This window comes from Xenopus laevis, chromosome 8S, assembly GCF_017654675.1.
Source record: "Xenopus laevis strain J_2021 chromosome 8S, Xenopus_laevis_v10.1, whole genome shotgun sequence".
Taxonomy (NCBI): domain Eukaryota; kingdom Metazoa; phylum Chordata; class Amphibia; order Anura; family Pipidae; genus Xenopus; species Xenopus laevis.
In genome coordinates, this window is record NC_054386.1 from 99,762,494 (window position 1) to 99,780,113 (window position 17,620).

Below are 17,620 nucleotides of genomic sequence, written 5' to 3' on the forward strand. Positions count from 1 at the left end.
AGTTAAAAAAAAAAAAAAACAACCCCTTTAAACCGGCTGTGTTTTTGGGCTATAAGGTAATTATGTTATGGTAATTCTTAAAGGGATACTGTCATGGCAAAACATGTTTTTTTACAAAACACATCAGTTAATAGTGCTGCTCCAGCAGAATTCTGCACTGAAATCCATTTCTCAAAAGAGCAAACTGATTTTTTTATATTTAATTTTGAAATCTGACATGGGGCTAGACCTGTTGTCAGTTTCCCAGCTGCCCCCAGTCATGTGACTTGTGCTCTGATAAACTTCAATCACTCTTTACTGCTGTACTGCAAGTTGGAGTGATATCACCCCCACCCTTTACCCCCCCAGCAGCCTAACAACAGAACAATGGGAAGGTAACCAGATAGCAGCTCCCTAACACAAGATAACAGCTGCCTGCCAGAAAGCATTCCTCCTAAAGTGCAGGCACAAGTCACATGACCAGGGGCAGCTGGGAAACTGACAATATGTCTAGCCCCATGTCAGATTTCAAAATTGAATATAAAAAAAAAATCTGTTTGCTCTTTTGAGAAATGGATTTCAGTGCAGAATTCTGCTGGAGCAGCACTATTAACTGATGTGTTCTGGAAAAAAACATGTTTTCCCATGACAGTATCCCTTTAAAACTGTCATTTCACCTTCTTTTTATTAGGGATGCAGCAAATCCAGGACCCTTTTTCAGCAGGTTTTGGATTCGGCCGAATCCTTCCGCCCGGCCAAACCTAATCAGCATTTGAATATGGAAATTAGGGAATAGGGAAAGTGCGTGACTTTTTGTCACAAAACAAGGAAGTAAAAAATATTTTCCCCTTCCCACCCCTAATTTGCATATGCAAATTAGGATTCAGTTCAGCCGAATCTTTCGCGAAGGATTCGACCGAATCCGAAATAGTGGATTTGGTGCATTCCTACTTTTTACTTCTCAGTTTTTTAATTACGATCGTCTTGTCAGCTTTAACATGGGGTCACTGACCCCGACAACCATAAACAATGTGAGGCTACAAATTGATTGTTACTTGTTCTTCCTTTCCCCTGTTCTTCATCCAGTCTCTCATTCACACGGCTGTCCGGTTGCTAGGGACGACTGTACCCACAAAGCGACGCACCGTTGTATAATTATTCATTTATTTACAATAAAAGTAAAACAAATATTTACAGCAAAATAAAAAAACAAATAACAGAATAGTCATTGGGAAGTAGAGAGCAGTGTTGGCAGAAGCAGGAGGGGTGTCGTGGGACCCCAGAATCTGGTGCAGGTGAGTTTAATGGGTCATTGGGGGAGGGGTTGTCACATGGTTTGTGCTGGGGGAGGGGCAGCTTTGCTCAATACACAGAGATAAATGCAGGCAGAGATAATACAAGAGCTGAGGAATGCACAAGCCTTAAAGCTGTAGTGTCTCTAATCTCTGCTCACAATGGAACTCACTGAACTGCTGACAGGCCATTTAAAGGGGAACTGAAAACAAATATTTCTGATCATCATTCAGACAGTTGAAAGTCACCATTATTTCAGTAACAATTGAAAAAAAAAAATATATAGAAGTTGAGTATATTGCATGTGCTTTTATGGGAGTGAGATGAACCTTATATTGTACTTTTGTTTTTCACAACAGTCCCCCCGGGTGAGAATACTGCGAGGAACACTCAGTTACTGGATCACCGGAGCCACCGAGACTTTCATTCAACACAAGCAAAGCAGGTACAGCCCTGAGCAACTTGTTCTATCGATTAAACCGGCAGGGGAGGAGGAAAACCTGCTGTTACTGGGTGTCCTGTTATTATTTGTCCCTGACCTATGCATGTTGTTCAACTACAAACCCCACAAACCACTAAGCTACTGGCAGATACTGGCAGTTGCACATGCACATCTGGACTAGTTGCTCGTCTCCAGGATCATTCACCCTTTAGTGTCACCGTCTCCACCTAATGTAGTAAAGGACAAGGACTAGATGCGGATGCTTCGGTAGCTGTCGCTCCTCCAGTGAAGGCACAATCCTAAATTTATCTGTATAAATAAAACTCTATAAATAAAATAATGACAGGCTGCCCCACACCATGTGCAAGTGTCGAGTGGCAGCCCAAAGCATTCCATCTGTCAGTTCCTCAACATTTCATTTGCGCTTGGGGGCCAATCTCTACGGGGAGCTTCTCAGGGGGGACAGTCATTAAGTGTAGTTGCTCGGGCCCCAATCTCCAGGGGAAGCTGCTCGGGGGCCCCAATCTCCAGGGGATAGCTGCTCGGGGGCTCCAATCTCCAGGGGATAGCTGCTCGGGGGCCCCAATCTCCAGGGGATAGCTGCTCGGGGCCCCAATCTCCAGGGGATAGCTGCTCGGGGCCCCAATCTCCAGGGGATAGCTGCTCGGGGCCCCAATCTCCAGGGGATAGCTGCTCGGGGCCCCAATCTCCAGGGGATAGCTGCTCGGGGCCCCAATCTCCAGGGGATAGCTGCTCTTGGCCCCAATCTTCAGGGGAAGCTGCTCGGGGCCCCAATCTCCAGGGGAAGCTGCTCGGGGCCCCAATCTCCAGGGGAAGCTGCTCGGGGGCCAATCTCCAGGGGAAGCTGCTCGGGGGCCAATCTCCAGGGGGAGCTGCTCGGGGTCCAATCATTAGGGGGAGTTGCTCGGGGGCCAATATCTGGCACGCTGGGGCTTTTGGATTATTGGATCCCACTTTACATCAGACGACTCCTGCTACTATTTCATGTCTCAGTGTCAGAGAGAAAAAAAACCCAATCTTTAAAATAAAAATGGCCCTTGTGTAATGTACATGCTGGGTTATTGCTACAGGTTCTTCGGGAGGATCCAATAAAAGTCCTAGGGCGCCATCCAGAACGGCATCTGAGGCTTCGCCCGTTGCTGCTGCTGTTGGGAAGTGGGGTACTGGTAACTTGCACTCCAGCCTTGAGACAAAGCGCCCGAATTCTTCAGAACTCCATGATCTTCCTCTTCATCGGACGAGTCCCCGGCGTAAGCGACCAAGCCAAAGGTTTTATTTGAGCTCTTTAGTTTTTTCACGGAATTTTCTGGAAAAGAAATAAAAAGAAAGGGGGCGGGGACGAAACAAGACAAATTGCCCAGAGAGGGAGATAAAAACAAAATTCAGCAGGTTCCGTTATTTCACAAGAAATGGAATAATAGGCAAATTCGTTAGTCGTGCACCATTTGGAAGATTGCAACGAGCATCGAGGTCGCCCCAGGTCATGCCGGAGGGGGTGGAGTGTAACGTCAGACAGGGCGGTCCAATCACGATCATGGAAGAAAAGAGAGAATGGAGAAAAAAAAAAAAAAAAAAGAAAGACACAAAGAATACAAAAATATGCAGTTAGCGATGAAAACAGAGAAGGAAGACTTTGTGTTTCCTGTTAATAGATCTCCCCAACCCCAAGGGGCAGATTTATCAAGGGTCGAATTGAAAATCTGTTTTTTTTTTATGGTCAAAACTGTAACATTCGACTAGGCAGTTATATAAATTCGATTCGAGTTTTCAGGTTGATCCTATTCACCCGAGTTTAGAATTCCATTTTTTTTTTCTCCGAAAAAAAAAACTGGAATCGAGTTTTTAAAATTCTAATTGAATTCAAATTGAGATTTTATGTTGATCCTATTCACCTAAGAATTTTATAATAAATTTCAATTTAGAAAAAAAAAATAAAATAAAAAAACCCATAAACTTGAAATTCGACCAATCGAAATTTTTATAAACTGGGGTGAATGGGATCGACCCGAAAAACTCAAATCAAATTCAATTTGAATATTAGGAAGGCTGCAAACAATTTCAAACTGTCCGCAGGATGGTGGTGAATAGTTGAATTCAAATTCTTAAAGGGCCAGAGTATGATAAATCTCGAAAATCTATTTTTTTTTTTTTTTAAAACACTAGAATCAAATTTTTAACAATTTCCTACTCGAATTTGACAGTTTTGGCCACGAAAAAATTAAGACCCGTACATAAAAAAGGCACTTGGCCAGTCAGTGACAAGTTAAAATTTGGCAGGGCAAACGGGAGGAAAGTCTTTGTGGATTGCAGAGGAATTGTGAAGGGCAGGGACATCTGAGCTGCTGAGTATAATTTACTGACTCCCTGCTGGACATACGAGCGTCACATGACTCACCATTTGTAACCCCTAAAGTCCCAGGCGCTGACTTTTCCTCTGGCTCCTTCTGTGCAGAGACTGGAAAACCAGGCGGAGGCATCAACTGCCTGTAAGACAACAACAAGGCTGAAATACTACAGACACCAAATAACGGAGCACTTTTAGGACTTTTTTTAGGCACCAACATCCAGTCACAAAGATATATCTGTTCCACACACACCCTTAAAGGAATTGTTCAGTGTAAAAATAAAAACTGGGTAAATAAATAGGCTGTGCAAAATAAAAAATGTATCTAATATAGTTATTTAGCCAAAAATGTAATGTATAAAGGCTGGAGTGACTGGATGTGTAACATAATAGCCAGAACACTACTTCCTGCTTTTCAGCTCTCTTGCTTTCCACTGATTGGTTACCAGGCAGTAACCAATCAGTGACTTGAGGGAGGGCCACATGGGTCATAACTGTTGCTTTTCAATCTGAGCTGAATGCTGAGGATCAATTACAAACTCACTGAACAGTTATGTCCCATGTGGGCCCCCTTATAGTCACTGACTAACTCAGAGTTAGAGAGCTGAAAAGCAGGAAGTAGTGTTCTGGCTATTATGTTACACATCAGCCTTTATACATTACATTTTTGCCTAACTATATTAGATACTTTATTTATTTTGCACAGCCTATTTACCCAGTTTTTATTTTCACACTGAACTGTTCCTTTAAAGGGGACCAGTCACCCAATGTTGAAATCCTATTTTATCACATTAGTCAAGCAAAATGAACTTTAATTACACTGTATAAATTATTTGAATCTTGTTTCCTTCAGTCTGGGAATTCATAATTATAACAAGCAGGCAGGAGCCATTTTGTGGACACTGTTATTAAGACAAGTCTTGTATCATCTCAGAATCTTGTTTGTGCACCAGAATGGGGGACCTGATGTCCATCCCCATGTCCTGGCTACACAATTAAATGGAGAAGAGAACAGGGGGAATGTGGGGAGAGCAGTGACATGTAGGAAGTGCTGAATGGAAAGTGAAAGTAATTGCCTAAGGCATAGAGGAGGGGCAGACAATATTTGATTGACAGCTGAGATTTTTTAAATGAGTTTACAACAGCTATGAATGCTTTAATAAAAAATAGAAATTGGATTTCATGTTTAATTTGAAAAGGACTTTTATTATACAGCTGTGTGTGTCTGGGTGACAGGTCCCCTTTCATGGGGGACTATTGCAAAAAATGAAAATTTAATATAAGTGTTAGGAAGGTGAACCACCCCTTTATTACCATGGCTCCAATGCGTAGTCTTTAAAGGGCAACTATTGCGGAAATGAAATATAATATATGCTTCCTCATACGGAAATAAGAAACTTTCTAAATATAATCAATTAAATATTCTGCATTGTTTCTGAAATAATCAAGTTTATGTTCACTATTCCTCTCTCAGCATCTGTTTCTCTTCATTCTCTCTTCATGCAGCAGTTGGGTGTCAGATATTCACTGACAGTTACATCCAATATATCTTATAGGGGGGCTCCTTTAGCCTAGAAGATGTATTAGAGGTCACTCTATTAAACTCACCAGACATCATGTCTCTCTACATGCAGAATTTGTACAAAAGGCAGTTATTTTGTTACATTTTGTTTGTACTGGAATCAGTTATTTGAGTGAGCTCTAATACATCTGTTAGGAAAGGAGCCCCCCTATAAGATATATTGGATGTAACTGTCAGTGATTATCTGACACCCAACTGCTGCATGAAGAGAGAATGAAGAGAAACAGATGCTGAGAGAGGGATACTGAAGATAAACTTGATTATTTCAGAAACAATGCAGAATATTTAATTGATTGTATATAGAAAGTTTCTTATTTCAGTCTGATAAAAGCTTCTATTAAATGTTCATTTTCTCAAAAGTTCCCCTTTAACAACCCCAAAGGTTTGCAGTAATGAAGGATTCGGCTACCTCCAGGACAGCAACTAGAAGAGGAGAGATACTGGCACACAGTAGTTGCAGGGAAAACCCTCGCCCTTTTAATCATGCAGAAGTTCAACATCTCAGGCCCCGTCCCTTTATCAAGCACACGCAGCTCTCACCTGTCCCTCTCTCGCTCTTTGACCACCATGTTGTCCGATTTGACTGGCGCGCCGTCCACCTTGGTTTGGGCCGGGAAGCCTGTACCTAAATTAGTCATATGAATGGGTCCATGCTATGAGCAGAAAAATACACAGCGGCATTAGCAATCCTACAGACGCTCAGTATCCTGCTCTTCACTGTCAGCCCCATTCCTCTGCAAGAGAAATCTACAGCTTCCATGCTGCACACCCCTCTGTCTGGGAAATGGTACTGGTCTTATGTTAAGAGAAAGGAGGAGGAGGAGCCTATAAAGTAGTAGTAGTACAAAGTGCGCACAGCCTCATAGTAACAGTGCTGGATACTGATCATTCACATACCAGTCTTAATGCAAGGGACAGCCTTCATGGATTACACATGCTACAAACTCAGATTTGGTTAAGAGAGACAGGATCATTATTCACAGAGATATTAAACAGTAGCCCCCCATGTTATACAGAGACGCGTGGCCCACAATCCTTTGCTCTCACTTTGTTCGGAGCCAGAGGATTAACCGATTCAGTACAGCTCTGGCATCATCCAATACTTTTGGTGCAAATGTGTGTTACCTAAACACTCCCACAGACTGTGATTAACTGAAGCAGTGCCACACTGATAGCATTAGCCAAAGCAACGGTTACCTCGAGTGTCCTGCAGCAAACAAAGCAGTGCTGCCTCAGTTAAAGGGGAACTATCGCGGAAATGAAAATTTAATAGAAGCTCCATCATACTGAAATAAGAAACTTTCTAAATACAGTCAATTAAATATTCTGCATTGTTTCTGAAATAATCAAGTTTATCTTCACCATTCCTCTCTCAGCATCTCTCTTCATGCAGCAGTTGGGTGTCAGATATTTATTGACAGTTAGATCCAATATATCTTATAGGGGGGCTCCTTTCCTAGCAGATGTATTAGGGCTCACTCAAATTCCAGTACAAACAAAATGTAACAAAATAACTGCCTTTTGCACAAATTCTGCATGTAGAGAGACATGATGTCTGGTGAGTTTAATAAAGTGACCTCTAATACATCTTCTAGGCTAAAGGAGTAGGGATGCACCAAATCCAGGATTCTCTTTGGAATTCGTCCGAACAGAATTCAGATCCAAATTTGCATATGCAAATTAGGAGCGGGGAGGGAAATCGCATGACTTTTTGTCACAAAACATGGAAGTAAAAATGTCCACCCTTCCCACCCACTAATTTGCATATGCAAATAAGGATTTGGTTCGGTATTTGGCTGAATCTTTCGGTGGTTCGGCTGAATCAAGATTCAGTGCATCCCTAAAAAGGAGCCCCCCTATAAGAAATATTGGATGTAACTGTCAATGAATATCTGACACCCAACTGCTGCATGAAGACAGAATGAAGAGAAACAGATCCTGATAGAGGAATAGTGAAGATAAACTTTTCAGAAACGGTACAGAATTTTTTAATTGATTATATTTAGAAAACTTCTTATTTCAGTATGCTGAAGCTTATATTAAATTTTCATTTTCGAGATAGTTCCCCTTTAAGAAAAGCAGCTTTGTAGCTCCATCTGCTTATAAAAGGCACATGCCTGAGCAAGCCGCTTGCTTCTTTTCAAAGTGTTAGAATCTGGAGGCTAAAATGTTTAGAGGGCAGTCTAGTGATACAACGGATATCCGATACCCCCATAATAGGTGAAAGTGCTCCTGAGCTGTATAGGGATCCCTGGTTCCTAAGCCTGCAATGTGCATCAGAGCAAGTGTGAGGTATAGCACCTGGTAACCCAGCAGAGCGGAGTCCCTCTCCTCTGGAAGCTCTTCTGTGAAGCGTCGTTTCTGACCTTGGGGTGGAGCCTGGATCACTAAAGGAGCTGCGGGTTTAACAGGAGGTGCAGGCACATACACAGCAGCCAGTGGAGCCTGAATAGGATGAAGAAGGCGCATATAAAGGACAGTTAAAGGGATACTCATGTGAATAATAGTGCTGCTCCAGCAGAATTCTGCACTGAAATCCATTTCTCAAAAGAGCAAACAGATTTTTTTTTTATATTTAATTTTGAAATCTGACATGGGGCTAGACATATTGTCAGTTTCCCAGGTGCCCCCAGTCATGTGACTTGTGTTCTGATTAATTTCAGTCATTCTTTACTGCAATTTGGAGTGATATCACCCCTCCCTTTCCCCCCAGCAGCCTAACAGAACAATGGGAAGGTAACCAGATAGCAGCTCCCTAACACAAGATAACAGCTGCCTGGTAGATCTAAGAACAGCACTCAATAGTAAAATCCAGGTCCCACTGAGACACATTCAGTGTACATTTTACTGACTCGAAAACTCGAATTCAATTCATGCAAAAAAAAAAAAAAAACAATGTCAGGAAGGCTACTAACATGTCCAAATTGGTCCCCATTGACTTATACATGAACTCGGCAAGTTTTAGGTGGCAAATAGTCCAATTTGAGTTCTTAAAGGGCCAGCGTGATAAATCTCGAAATTCGATTTAAAACTCAAATCGAGTTTGGATAATTTACAATTGAATTTGAGAGTTTTGACCATAAAAATAAATTAGAAAAATTCGACCGTTAATAAATCAGCCCCTAAATGTCACCCTGTTAACAATACCATCCACTTCAACTTACTGGAACAGTGGAGCCTGGTGGCTGCACCTGTGGGATTGGATAACGTTTTGGCACAGCTGGAACTGGAGGCACAGGAGCTGCCAGAGTAGGAAGGACTCCGGGCGGGGGGGGCACTGGGTTGGCAATTGGAGTAGAAACCACGTAGGGAACCTGAACAGCAGGCTGGGGGGCAGGTGGTTGGACTACTGGAAAGCCAGTCTGGTAGCCATTAGGATGGTAGTACTGAGGATGCATTGGGATGGGATTGATCTGAGGAGGCTGTGTATAACCTAAGGAGAAAGAATAGCTGAATAAGCAAAAGCAGACGATAACTATGGCCATGGAAAGGACTTTATATAAAAAACAACATACCAGTCAAAGGTGCAGTGGTGGTGATCTGGTTCACAAACCTATTGTATTCAGCATGGACCTATAAAAAGGGAGAAAGTAAAGTGGAATAAAAGGCATTTGGAGAGTGGAATGTTATATACATGTTACCATGTACCGGTATATAAGTTGGGCACATCTTCCCCACCCAAGCCATATCATGTGTACTTTATATACCCCTCCATTTGCCAGCGCCATCACTTTTCCTAAAACAATTAGCAGCTTTCACCGGGCGGGCAATTTTCACTCTGACAAATCATCAGTAACATTGAGGCATGTATGCTGTGCAGAATTAGGGATTCAGGATTCGGTTTGGGATTCAGCCAGGATTTGGCCTTTCAGCAGGATTCGGCCGAACACTTCTGCCTGGCCAAACTGAATCCGAATCCTAATTTTCATATGCAAATTAGGGGCGGGGAGGGCAATCACGTGACTGTCACAAAACAAGGAAGTAAAAATGTTTTTCCCTTCCAATCTCTAATTTGCACATGCAAATTAGGATTTGGCCGAATCTTTTGCAAAGGATTCTGGGGTTCGGCTGAATCCAAAATAGTGGATTCGGTGCATCCCTATGCAGAGTGCAGCTTTACACAGGCGCATTATACTTTGATAAAAAGTTCTGCTGGGGTCAAGCAGTGTAATGGTTAAACTGAGCTCAGAAAAGGTGGTTAGTAGAAAAAGAAAGGATCAGAAAACTAGGGCAGAGTTTCTATAGGAACCAGCAATGCTATCTCTTCATTGGCTGTTAGACTGGAGGGTGTGTTTAGTAATCTAAGCTGAGAGGAACTGAAGATGCTCATTAGCCAACAGCCAAAGCAAAATCCTGAGGGAGTGGGTTAGAGGAGAAGGATTTCTAAGTGATTAAGGGAATGCTGCAGCCTTTTTGTTAATCTTTTAACAACCAGAGTGGCAGTTATCTGAAGATTTCAAAGAGGCTGTTCAAGGATTACATTTTTGTGGAGGGGGTTTACATGTCCTTTAAGACAATGGATGCAGAAGAAATACTTACTGTTTGCAAGAGATTCTCACAGAGCTTCTTGGCAGCCGCTAGCCCCTCTGGCTTTGGGTGACTGTGAAGTGAACCAGAAAAGAAGGTTAAAACATATTGCTGTAGAGCAAATAAGGGCAGAGACACACAGGCAGATTCGGGGAGATTAGTCGCCCCGGAGACAAATCGCCTCATCTTCGCGGCGACAATCTCCCCGAACTGCCTTCCCCTACCTTACCGCCGGCTATAATGAAAAATCACCAGCAGGATGGCACTCACGGCGCTTCGTTTCCCGAAGTCGCCCGAAGTGCACTGGTTTCTGTGCTGCCATGTAGTAATTATCTAATTACTAATCAGCCTTATATTGTGACATTTCTATTCTATGTGTACTGTATATTGTGAGTGGGTCCCTAAGCTCAGTAAGTGACAGCAGCACAGAGCATGTGCAGTGAATCAGCAGAAAAGAAGATGGGGAGCTACTGGGGCATCTTTGGAGACACAGATCTTTACTGCTAAAGGGCTGTGGTTGCCTTGGGCTGGTACACAAGCACAAAATATCATGTACAACATTTCTACTGGCTACTTCTTTAGTTCTCGCTTTAGTTCTCCTTTAATCGTAGATACACAATGTTGGATGGTGCAGGGAGCAGTGGCTGAATCTTAGAGCCGAGCTGCTCTCTCTCCGCCCTGTTACTGTAGGAGGGTGGTATCAGCAGAGTCTCACTTCTCAGACTTTGCTTTCTTATCCCTCCAAATCACAGATATTTACAGGTATGGGACCTGTTATCCAGAATACTCTGCACTCTGGGTTTTCCAGAAATCATTTTTAAAAATTTGGATTATTTGGATAAAATGGGAGTCTCACAAGGAAACCCTGAAGAGGAGATTTGTTGCTGGGGTGACTAATCTCCCCGAATCTGCCTGTGTGCCCTTACCCTAAAGCCCTCATGTGAGGGTATTGTATGAGCTAAGTAAGATTCAGTAGGGTAGGGGATGCAGCAAGAAGAGACAAAGCAAGTGGGAATAATTTTATGGCAACGTTATGTTCTTTCTTGTACCTGATATAAATATACATTGGCTCAAATGCTTCTCTCCCTGAGGCCGGCTCAATACAACCAGATCCTTTGCCTCTTAGGAAAACCTTGGCACCCGTTTCCATCTGAATGTGCTGGAGATAAGAGCACCCGGGACCTTCCACCTTCTCCTTCACATTGAAAGTGGCCACCGCGTGTTCCAGGCCCACAAACAACTTATCTTGTACGTAATGCATCTGGGGAAGAGAAAGGCAGATCAGGATACCGGGCAAACTCTGACCCTCCCAAGACACAGATCAATATGCAGTAAACTGCTACACCTGCCCCTTCAACACTATGAGAGGACAGAAAGGTGTATGTATAGAAAGCAGTTATATCCAATGGGAAAGACCCCAACTGCTGCTGAACTTCAGCTAGATGGCCTAACTAAATGAGCTATTAGCCATATGAGAGCAGAGGCCTGATACAAAGGTGTTTCTTTAAAAGAGAAACAAACCCTAAAAATGAATATAACTAATATTGCCATGTTTTATATAGTGAACTTATTGCCCGAGGCTAAAGTTTGAGCTTGTCAATAGCAGCAATGATCCAGGACTTCAAACTTGTCACAGGGGGTCACCATCTTGGAAAGTGTCTGTGACACTCACATGCTCAGTGGGCTCTGATTGGCTGTTGAGAAGCTAAGCTTAGGGCTCGTCACTAATTATCCAGCAGAAAATGAGCTTCCCTGGCTGTAATATAAGCTGATGCTACAGGTTTGCTGATTATTCAATTCTGATGCTAATTGCACTGGTTTCTGTGCTGCCATGTAGTAATTATGTGTATTAATTACTAATCAGCCTTATATTGTGACATTTCTATTCTATGTGTAATGTATATTGTGAGTGGCTCCCTAAGCTCAGTAAGTGACAGCAGCACAGAGCATGTGAATCAGTGAATCAGCAGAAAAGAAGATGGGGAGCTACTGGGGCATCTTTGGAGACACAGATCTTTACTGCTAAAGGGCTGTGGTTGCCTTGGGCTGGTACAGAAGCACAAAACATCATGTACAAAATTTCTAGCTACTTCTTTAGTTAGGCTTTAGTTCTCCTTTAATCCTAGATACACAATGTCGGATGGTGCAGGGAGCAGTGGCTGAATCTCAGAGCCGAACTGCTCTCTCTCCGCCCTGTTACTGTAGGAGGGTGGTATCAGCAGAGTCTCACTTCTCAGACTTTGCTTTTTTTATCCCTCCAAATCGCAGATATATATAGGTATGGGACCTGTTATCCAGAATACTCGGCACTCTGGGTTTTGCAGAAATCATTTTTGGATTATTTGGATTAAATGGAGCCTATGGGAGATGGCATTTCCGTATTTCTGAGCTTTCTGGATAATGGGTTTCCGGATAACGGATCCCATACCTGTACAAACAACCCACGCTGACTTGTCTGGAATTCGACTCAACAGCTAGCAGTCACATACCCCTGACTGGAACTGAGGCTTTGGAGGAGCAACTGTCACCACAGGAGGGACTGGCGCAGGCTGGTGATACACAGTAACGGTGGCTCCATTGAAGGTCGGGCTGGAGCCGGTGGCTGCTTTTACCACTCCGTTAGTGATGATCTCCTTGATCCGGTTCACTGCCCCTGTTGGACAAACAACGACAAACTAAGATCGGCTTTTCTTTATCCAACCTGGCTTGTTTCTCATACTGTAATTCCATGAAGGTCTCCCCAGGCTACAGAGGCGTCAACAAGCACAATGGAGTTCCTGAGCATTTCAGTACAGACCACCAGCTTTATGGGCATTATACTTTAAAGGGGAACTACTGCAAAAATGAAAATTTAATATTAGCTTCATCATACTGAAACTTTCTAAATACAATCAATTAAATCTGCATTGTTTCTGAAATAATCAAGTTTATATTCACTATCCCTCGCTGAGCATCTGTTTTACTTCATTCTCTCTTCATGAAGCAGTTGGGTGTCAGATAATCATTGACAGTTAGATCCAATATAGCTTAAAGGGGGGCTCCTTTTGTCTAGAAGATGTATTAGAGCTCACTATTAAAATCACCAGAAATCATGTCTCTCTACATGCAGGATTTGTGCAAAAGGCAGTTATTTTGTTAGATTGTGTTTTGTACAGGAATCAGTTATTTGAGTGAGCTCTAATTTATCTGCTAGGAAAGGAGCCCCCCTTTAAGATATATTGGATCATTCATCTGACACCCAACTGCTGAATGAAGAGAAACAGATGCTAAGAGAGGAATAGTGAACATAAACTTGATAATTTAAAAAATAAGAATTTTTTAATTGATTGTATTTAGAAAGTTTCTTATTTCAGGATGAGGAAGCTTACCGTATATACTCGTGTATAAGCCGAGTTTTTCAGCTCACAAAATGTGCTGAAAAAATTGACCTCGGCTTATACGCGGGTCTTTTAGATGAAATACGGTAGAAGGCAGACACGCAGCGCTGCCGTCTCTTTGTGGGGAACCTGCCCACCGAGGCTCCCGAAAGGCCTTGCGAGCGGCTTCTGATCTCTGACGTGCACATGACGCGCGCTGCTGCTGGGAAATGTACCGTAGTTTTTATTGGGACCCAAACACACCGCTTTATTGAAGCCAGCAGTGACCGCAGAGGTTAGCGGAGAGTGTGGATGTACTAGAGCAGGACCATCAGCAGCACTTCTTTACCGGGGTAAGGCAGGCAGGTTGGGGGCACCTTAATACGATGTCTTAGTTATCTGTTTGCTTGTGACGCCACTTTTTAGCATTTTTATTCTACTTGTGGGCTGGGGACGCCTCCATGGCTGCACAGGTTTATAATGTGACTTCTCTAAAAGCCCCTGGTGCTACTGGGTATCACTGATGGGCACTGGTGCTACTCTTTGTGGGGAACCTGCCCACCGACATCACCGAGGGGGAATGATGGTGTGGGTAGAGAGTTTGTGTGTGTATATAGTATATGTGTGGGGAGTTTGTGTGTATAGTATGTGTGTGTGATTATTTTGTGGGAAGAGTGTGTGTGTAAAGTATATGTGTGTCTATGTGTGTATAATTGCTAGTGGAAAGTATATTTTGTCTCAGCTGAAAAATATCTGTAATATAAATCCACTGGGGGGGGACAAATTTTCAGTGATTTAGTTTGCGCTGTAGTGATGTTAGTTGTGTCTAGGCTTATACGCGAGTCAATAAGTTTTCCCAGTTTTTGTAGGTAAAATTAGGTACCTCGGCTTATACACGGGTCGGCTTATACACGAGTATATACGGTAGATTAAATTTACATGATAGTTGCCCTTTAAAGACTACGCATTGGCAGTATTACAGTATTTCCTGCAGTTTCAAGAGCAGCACAGAACAAATAGAAGAGAGACATGGTATTAAAAGGGGTGGTTCCCCTTCCTTACACTCTTTACAGTTAAATTGTTTTCCAGAAAACACGTTTCTCATTTAGTGGATACATTTAGTGGATACATTTAGTGGATACATTTCTCGGATACATTTCTCAGCAGTATCTGTGAAGTATTAGTAATTATTTTATCAATTCTAACAGCTGCCTTTGCAGGGATTCTGCACAGACAAACATAACAAATGTATCAACTAATTATATTAATTTAGATCAGTTTACAGGGTCGGCGACCCCCCTCCCAGAGTTGATTTCAAAGGTGAAAAATTAAACTTTACACTTCATTATTAGAAAAACAGTCACACATAGAAAATAGAAATTAATTGGGAAAAGTCTTTATGCACTTTAGGGTGGAACTGCTTTCTGGCAGGCTGCTTTTTCTCCTACTGAATGTGCCTCAGTGGGACCTGGATTTGACTATTGAGTGCTGTTCTTGGATCTACCAGGCAGCTGTTATCTTGTGTTAGGGAGCTGCTATCTGGTTACCTTCCCATTGTTCTGTTGTTAGGCTGCTGGGGGGAAAAAGGGAGGGGGTGATATCACTCCAACTTGCAGTACAGCAGTAAAGAGTGATTGAAGTTTATCAGAGCACAAGTCACATGACTGGGGGCAGCTGGGAAACTGACAATATGTCCAGCCCCATGTCAGACTTTAATCTCTTTTGAGAAATAGATTCCAGTGCAGAATTCTGCTAGAGCAGCACTATTAACTGATGTGTTTTGAAAAAGACATGTTTTCCCATGACAGTATCCCTTTAACTCTGCCCACATATATCTATATATAAAGACCAAACGTTACTTACGATCAACAAGTTCCCGCGTCTGCCCCTGGACGTGCAGATAGAGAGGCCGGTCCCTATAAACAGATACATATGGTGAGAAATTAGCAATGCTCCACTGAGCTCCATTAGATACACAGGCACCATACATACCCAGGTCCTATTTTGGCTCTCTCATCTGAAGTCATGTACCTCCCCCGCGTTGATACCGCCGCTCCGCTCATCCGACTGATCTACAAGACAGAAGCACAGACAGGGCAGAATGAGCAGACTCAGACGGCAGGTCAATGGGTGCAAGATTTAGGGTCATGAAGAAATACACCCAAAGGGGTCAGATACCCACCTCATCTTGCGTCTGCCCCCTTGTAAGAAGATTCCGGCACGTCAGGGGCACATCGTTAATCTCTACCTCTGCCACCACCAGATCGTCTTTACTTTTAGTTGCAGCGGGAGCTTTGCCTGGTACATGAACCTGAGGAGAGAGAGAGGAGACAGACCCTCAGGCACCTTGTTGTGTACAACTACTTACAGAACAGGGGATCTACCTGCTTTGTTACAGCAACTAACCACCCAATGACACTTACCTTTTCAGGGGCATTCTGGGTTGGCTTTATCTTCCCCTTTGCCATCAACATGGCATTTATTTTAGCTGCCACAGCGGCTGCAGCATCCAGGGCCCCGGATGGAGCCTCACTTGTGGCATTAGCAGCCGGTACTTCAGGGGGGCTCAGGAAGGCGCCAGCAGTAAAGGGGATAATGGCGGGCATCACACCAGGGAGGAGGAGCGTGGTGGTGGTAGTGGTGGTGGGGCCCGGCTGGTCCCACTTGCTTCTTCGTCTACAAACAAACAAAGTGATTATTGGAATATAAAACTGGGATTCCCCACTGCTGAGTGTTGGGACTTACTGTTCCTTTAAAAGAGAATTCAGCACAAAAGTTAAAAAAAACCCTCCCCCCAGCCTAAGTTTTACCCCGGGAAAATGCCCCTAACGTTTTACTTACCCCTCGGTGCAGATTCAGTTCACAGCCGCCATCTTCAGCCGCTCCGGTAATCTTCTGACATGAGACCGGCACTTAGGCAATTTTCGTGTGTTTCGGCGCATGCACCGTTGTCGAGACACAGAAAGCCACGCCGGTCTCATTACGAAGATTTCCGAAGAGAAGATGATGGCGCCCGTGAACTCCGCTGGACAGAATATGCACGGAGAGGTAAGTAAAGACTTATGGTGGCCATAGACATCGCCAAACGAGCGGATCTCTCCCTGATTTGTCCACATTAAAATGGGCCCTACCATTGGGTCTTCCCTGTGTATACTTTTATATATATATATATTGTACTTTTATGCTTTACAAATAAAGTTATACATACAACTGATACAGGTGGTTGGATCGTGGGACCGCATAAATATACAGATACGGCCGCGATCCAACGGGAGTTTTTAACCTGCCCAATCGAGATCTTTTGGGGAAACCGTCGGAAGGCCCCACACATGGGCCAATAAACTGACAACTCTCAGCTCATGTATGGGGGCATATGCCCGGGGTAACACTTAGGCTGGGGGGGGAGGGGTCTATATAGTGTAGGGTTTTTTAACTTTAGGGTTGAATTCTCCTTTAATGCCCCCCATTTCTCTATGGTGCTGGATGTGGCCCCTGTATGTGGAATCAGTAGGACACAATGCTGCCAGAGCTTGGGGCTTGTTCAGTGTAGATCAGGTGCTCATGGGAATTGTAGTCGTACAGTGAGAGCTGTGCGTGTTAGGCCCTGCTGGGAATGCTGGGAGTTGTAGTGCAACACTTTGGGAGTGGAAGTGGTGCAACAGAGGATGCTGGGAGGTGAAGCTGAACCACCAGTGAGGCCACTGCCGTAAAGTAGTGCGGAGCCTGGACAGCAAGTTTCTCCTCACACTTCCCTGCCTCATCCCCTGCTCCGCTTCCACATACAGACCCACAGTCACAGACCCACATACAGACCCACAGTCACAGACCCATAATAGCGGCCAAGCGCGTTCCCCACAGCAGCAGCCCCGGCTCGTCTCCGCTGCCCCAGTCCCACCCCACAAGCCCGCCACCCAGTCCCCACACAACCATCGTTCTCCCCGTCATACCCGCTCCCAGCTGACATGGCGACCGCTTAGCCAACAGACTGCTTCTGCGTCCTCACACTACGTCAGCACGCACAGTACCAAGCCCCACCCACTCGCCTTAGTCGTACAAAACGTCCATCTCCTCTGCGA

At 43.8% G+C, this 17,620-nt stretch overlaps 1 protein-coding gene and 2 non-coding genes across 5 annotated transcripts; all 3 read right to left on the minus strand.

Annotated features, from left to right (window-relative positions):
- Window positions 1-1,129: 1,129 nt before the first annotated feature.
- Window positions 1,130-17,612, minus strand: LOC100037001 (KH homology domain-containing protein 4). 3 transcript variants are annotated; one of them, XM_018233510.2, is made up of 14 exons: window positions 17,492-17,612; window positions 15,968-16,220; window positions 15,727-15,855; window positions 15,537-15,616; window positions 15,408-15,460; window positions 12,678-12,841; window positions 11,238-11,449; window positions 10,201-10,261; window positions 9,177-9,234; window positions 8,826-9,094; window positions 7,963-8,106; window positions 6,202-6,314; window positions 4,131-4,219; window positions 1,130-3,041 (listed from the first exon to the last, which is right to left on the minus strand). In XM_018233510.2, the coding sequence occupies exons 1-14, from the start codon at window positions 17,506-17,508 to the stop codon at window positions 2,833-2,835; spliced, it is 1,851 nt and encodes a 616-aa protein (XP_018088999.1). In that variant the 5' UTR covers window positions 17,509-17,612; the 3' UTR covers window positions 1,130-2,832. The 3 variants fall into 3 exon arrangements, 2 of the variants coding, with proteins under 2 accessions (XP_018088999.1, XP_018089000.1); XR_005963770.1 differs by having other exon boundaries at window positions 2,981-3,041; window positions 6,202-6,286; XM_018233511.2 differs by lacking the exon at window positions 1,130-3,041 and having other exon boundaries at window positions 3,906-4,219; window positions 6,202-6,286.
- LOC121397812 lies at window positions 10,805-10,934 on the minus strand. The gene has a single exon (XR_005963938.1).
- LOC121397813 lies at window positions 12,320-12,450 on the minus strand. The gene has a single exon (XR_005963939.1).
- Window positions 17,613-17,620: the final 8 nt, after the last annotated feature.

Excerpts from the sequence above, each read along its gene's own strand:
- LOC100037001 (XM_018233510.2), bottom strand. Across the intron at positions 12,842-15,407 it reads GACGCGGGAACTTGTTGATC|GGGCAGTGAACCGGATCAAG; the intron begins GTAAGTAACGTT and ends TTTGTCCAACAG. Across the intron at positions 6,315-7,962 it reads CCGCTCTGCTGGGTTACCAG|CATGGACCCATTCATATGAC; the intron begins GTGCTATACCTC and ends TTCTGCTCATAG.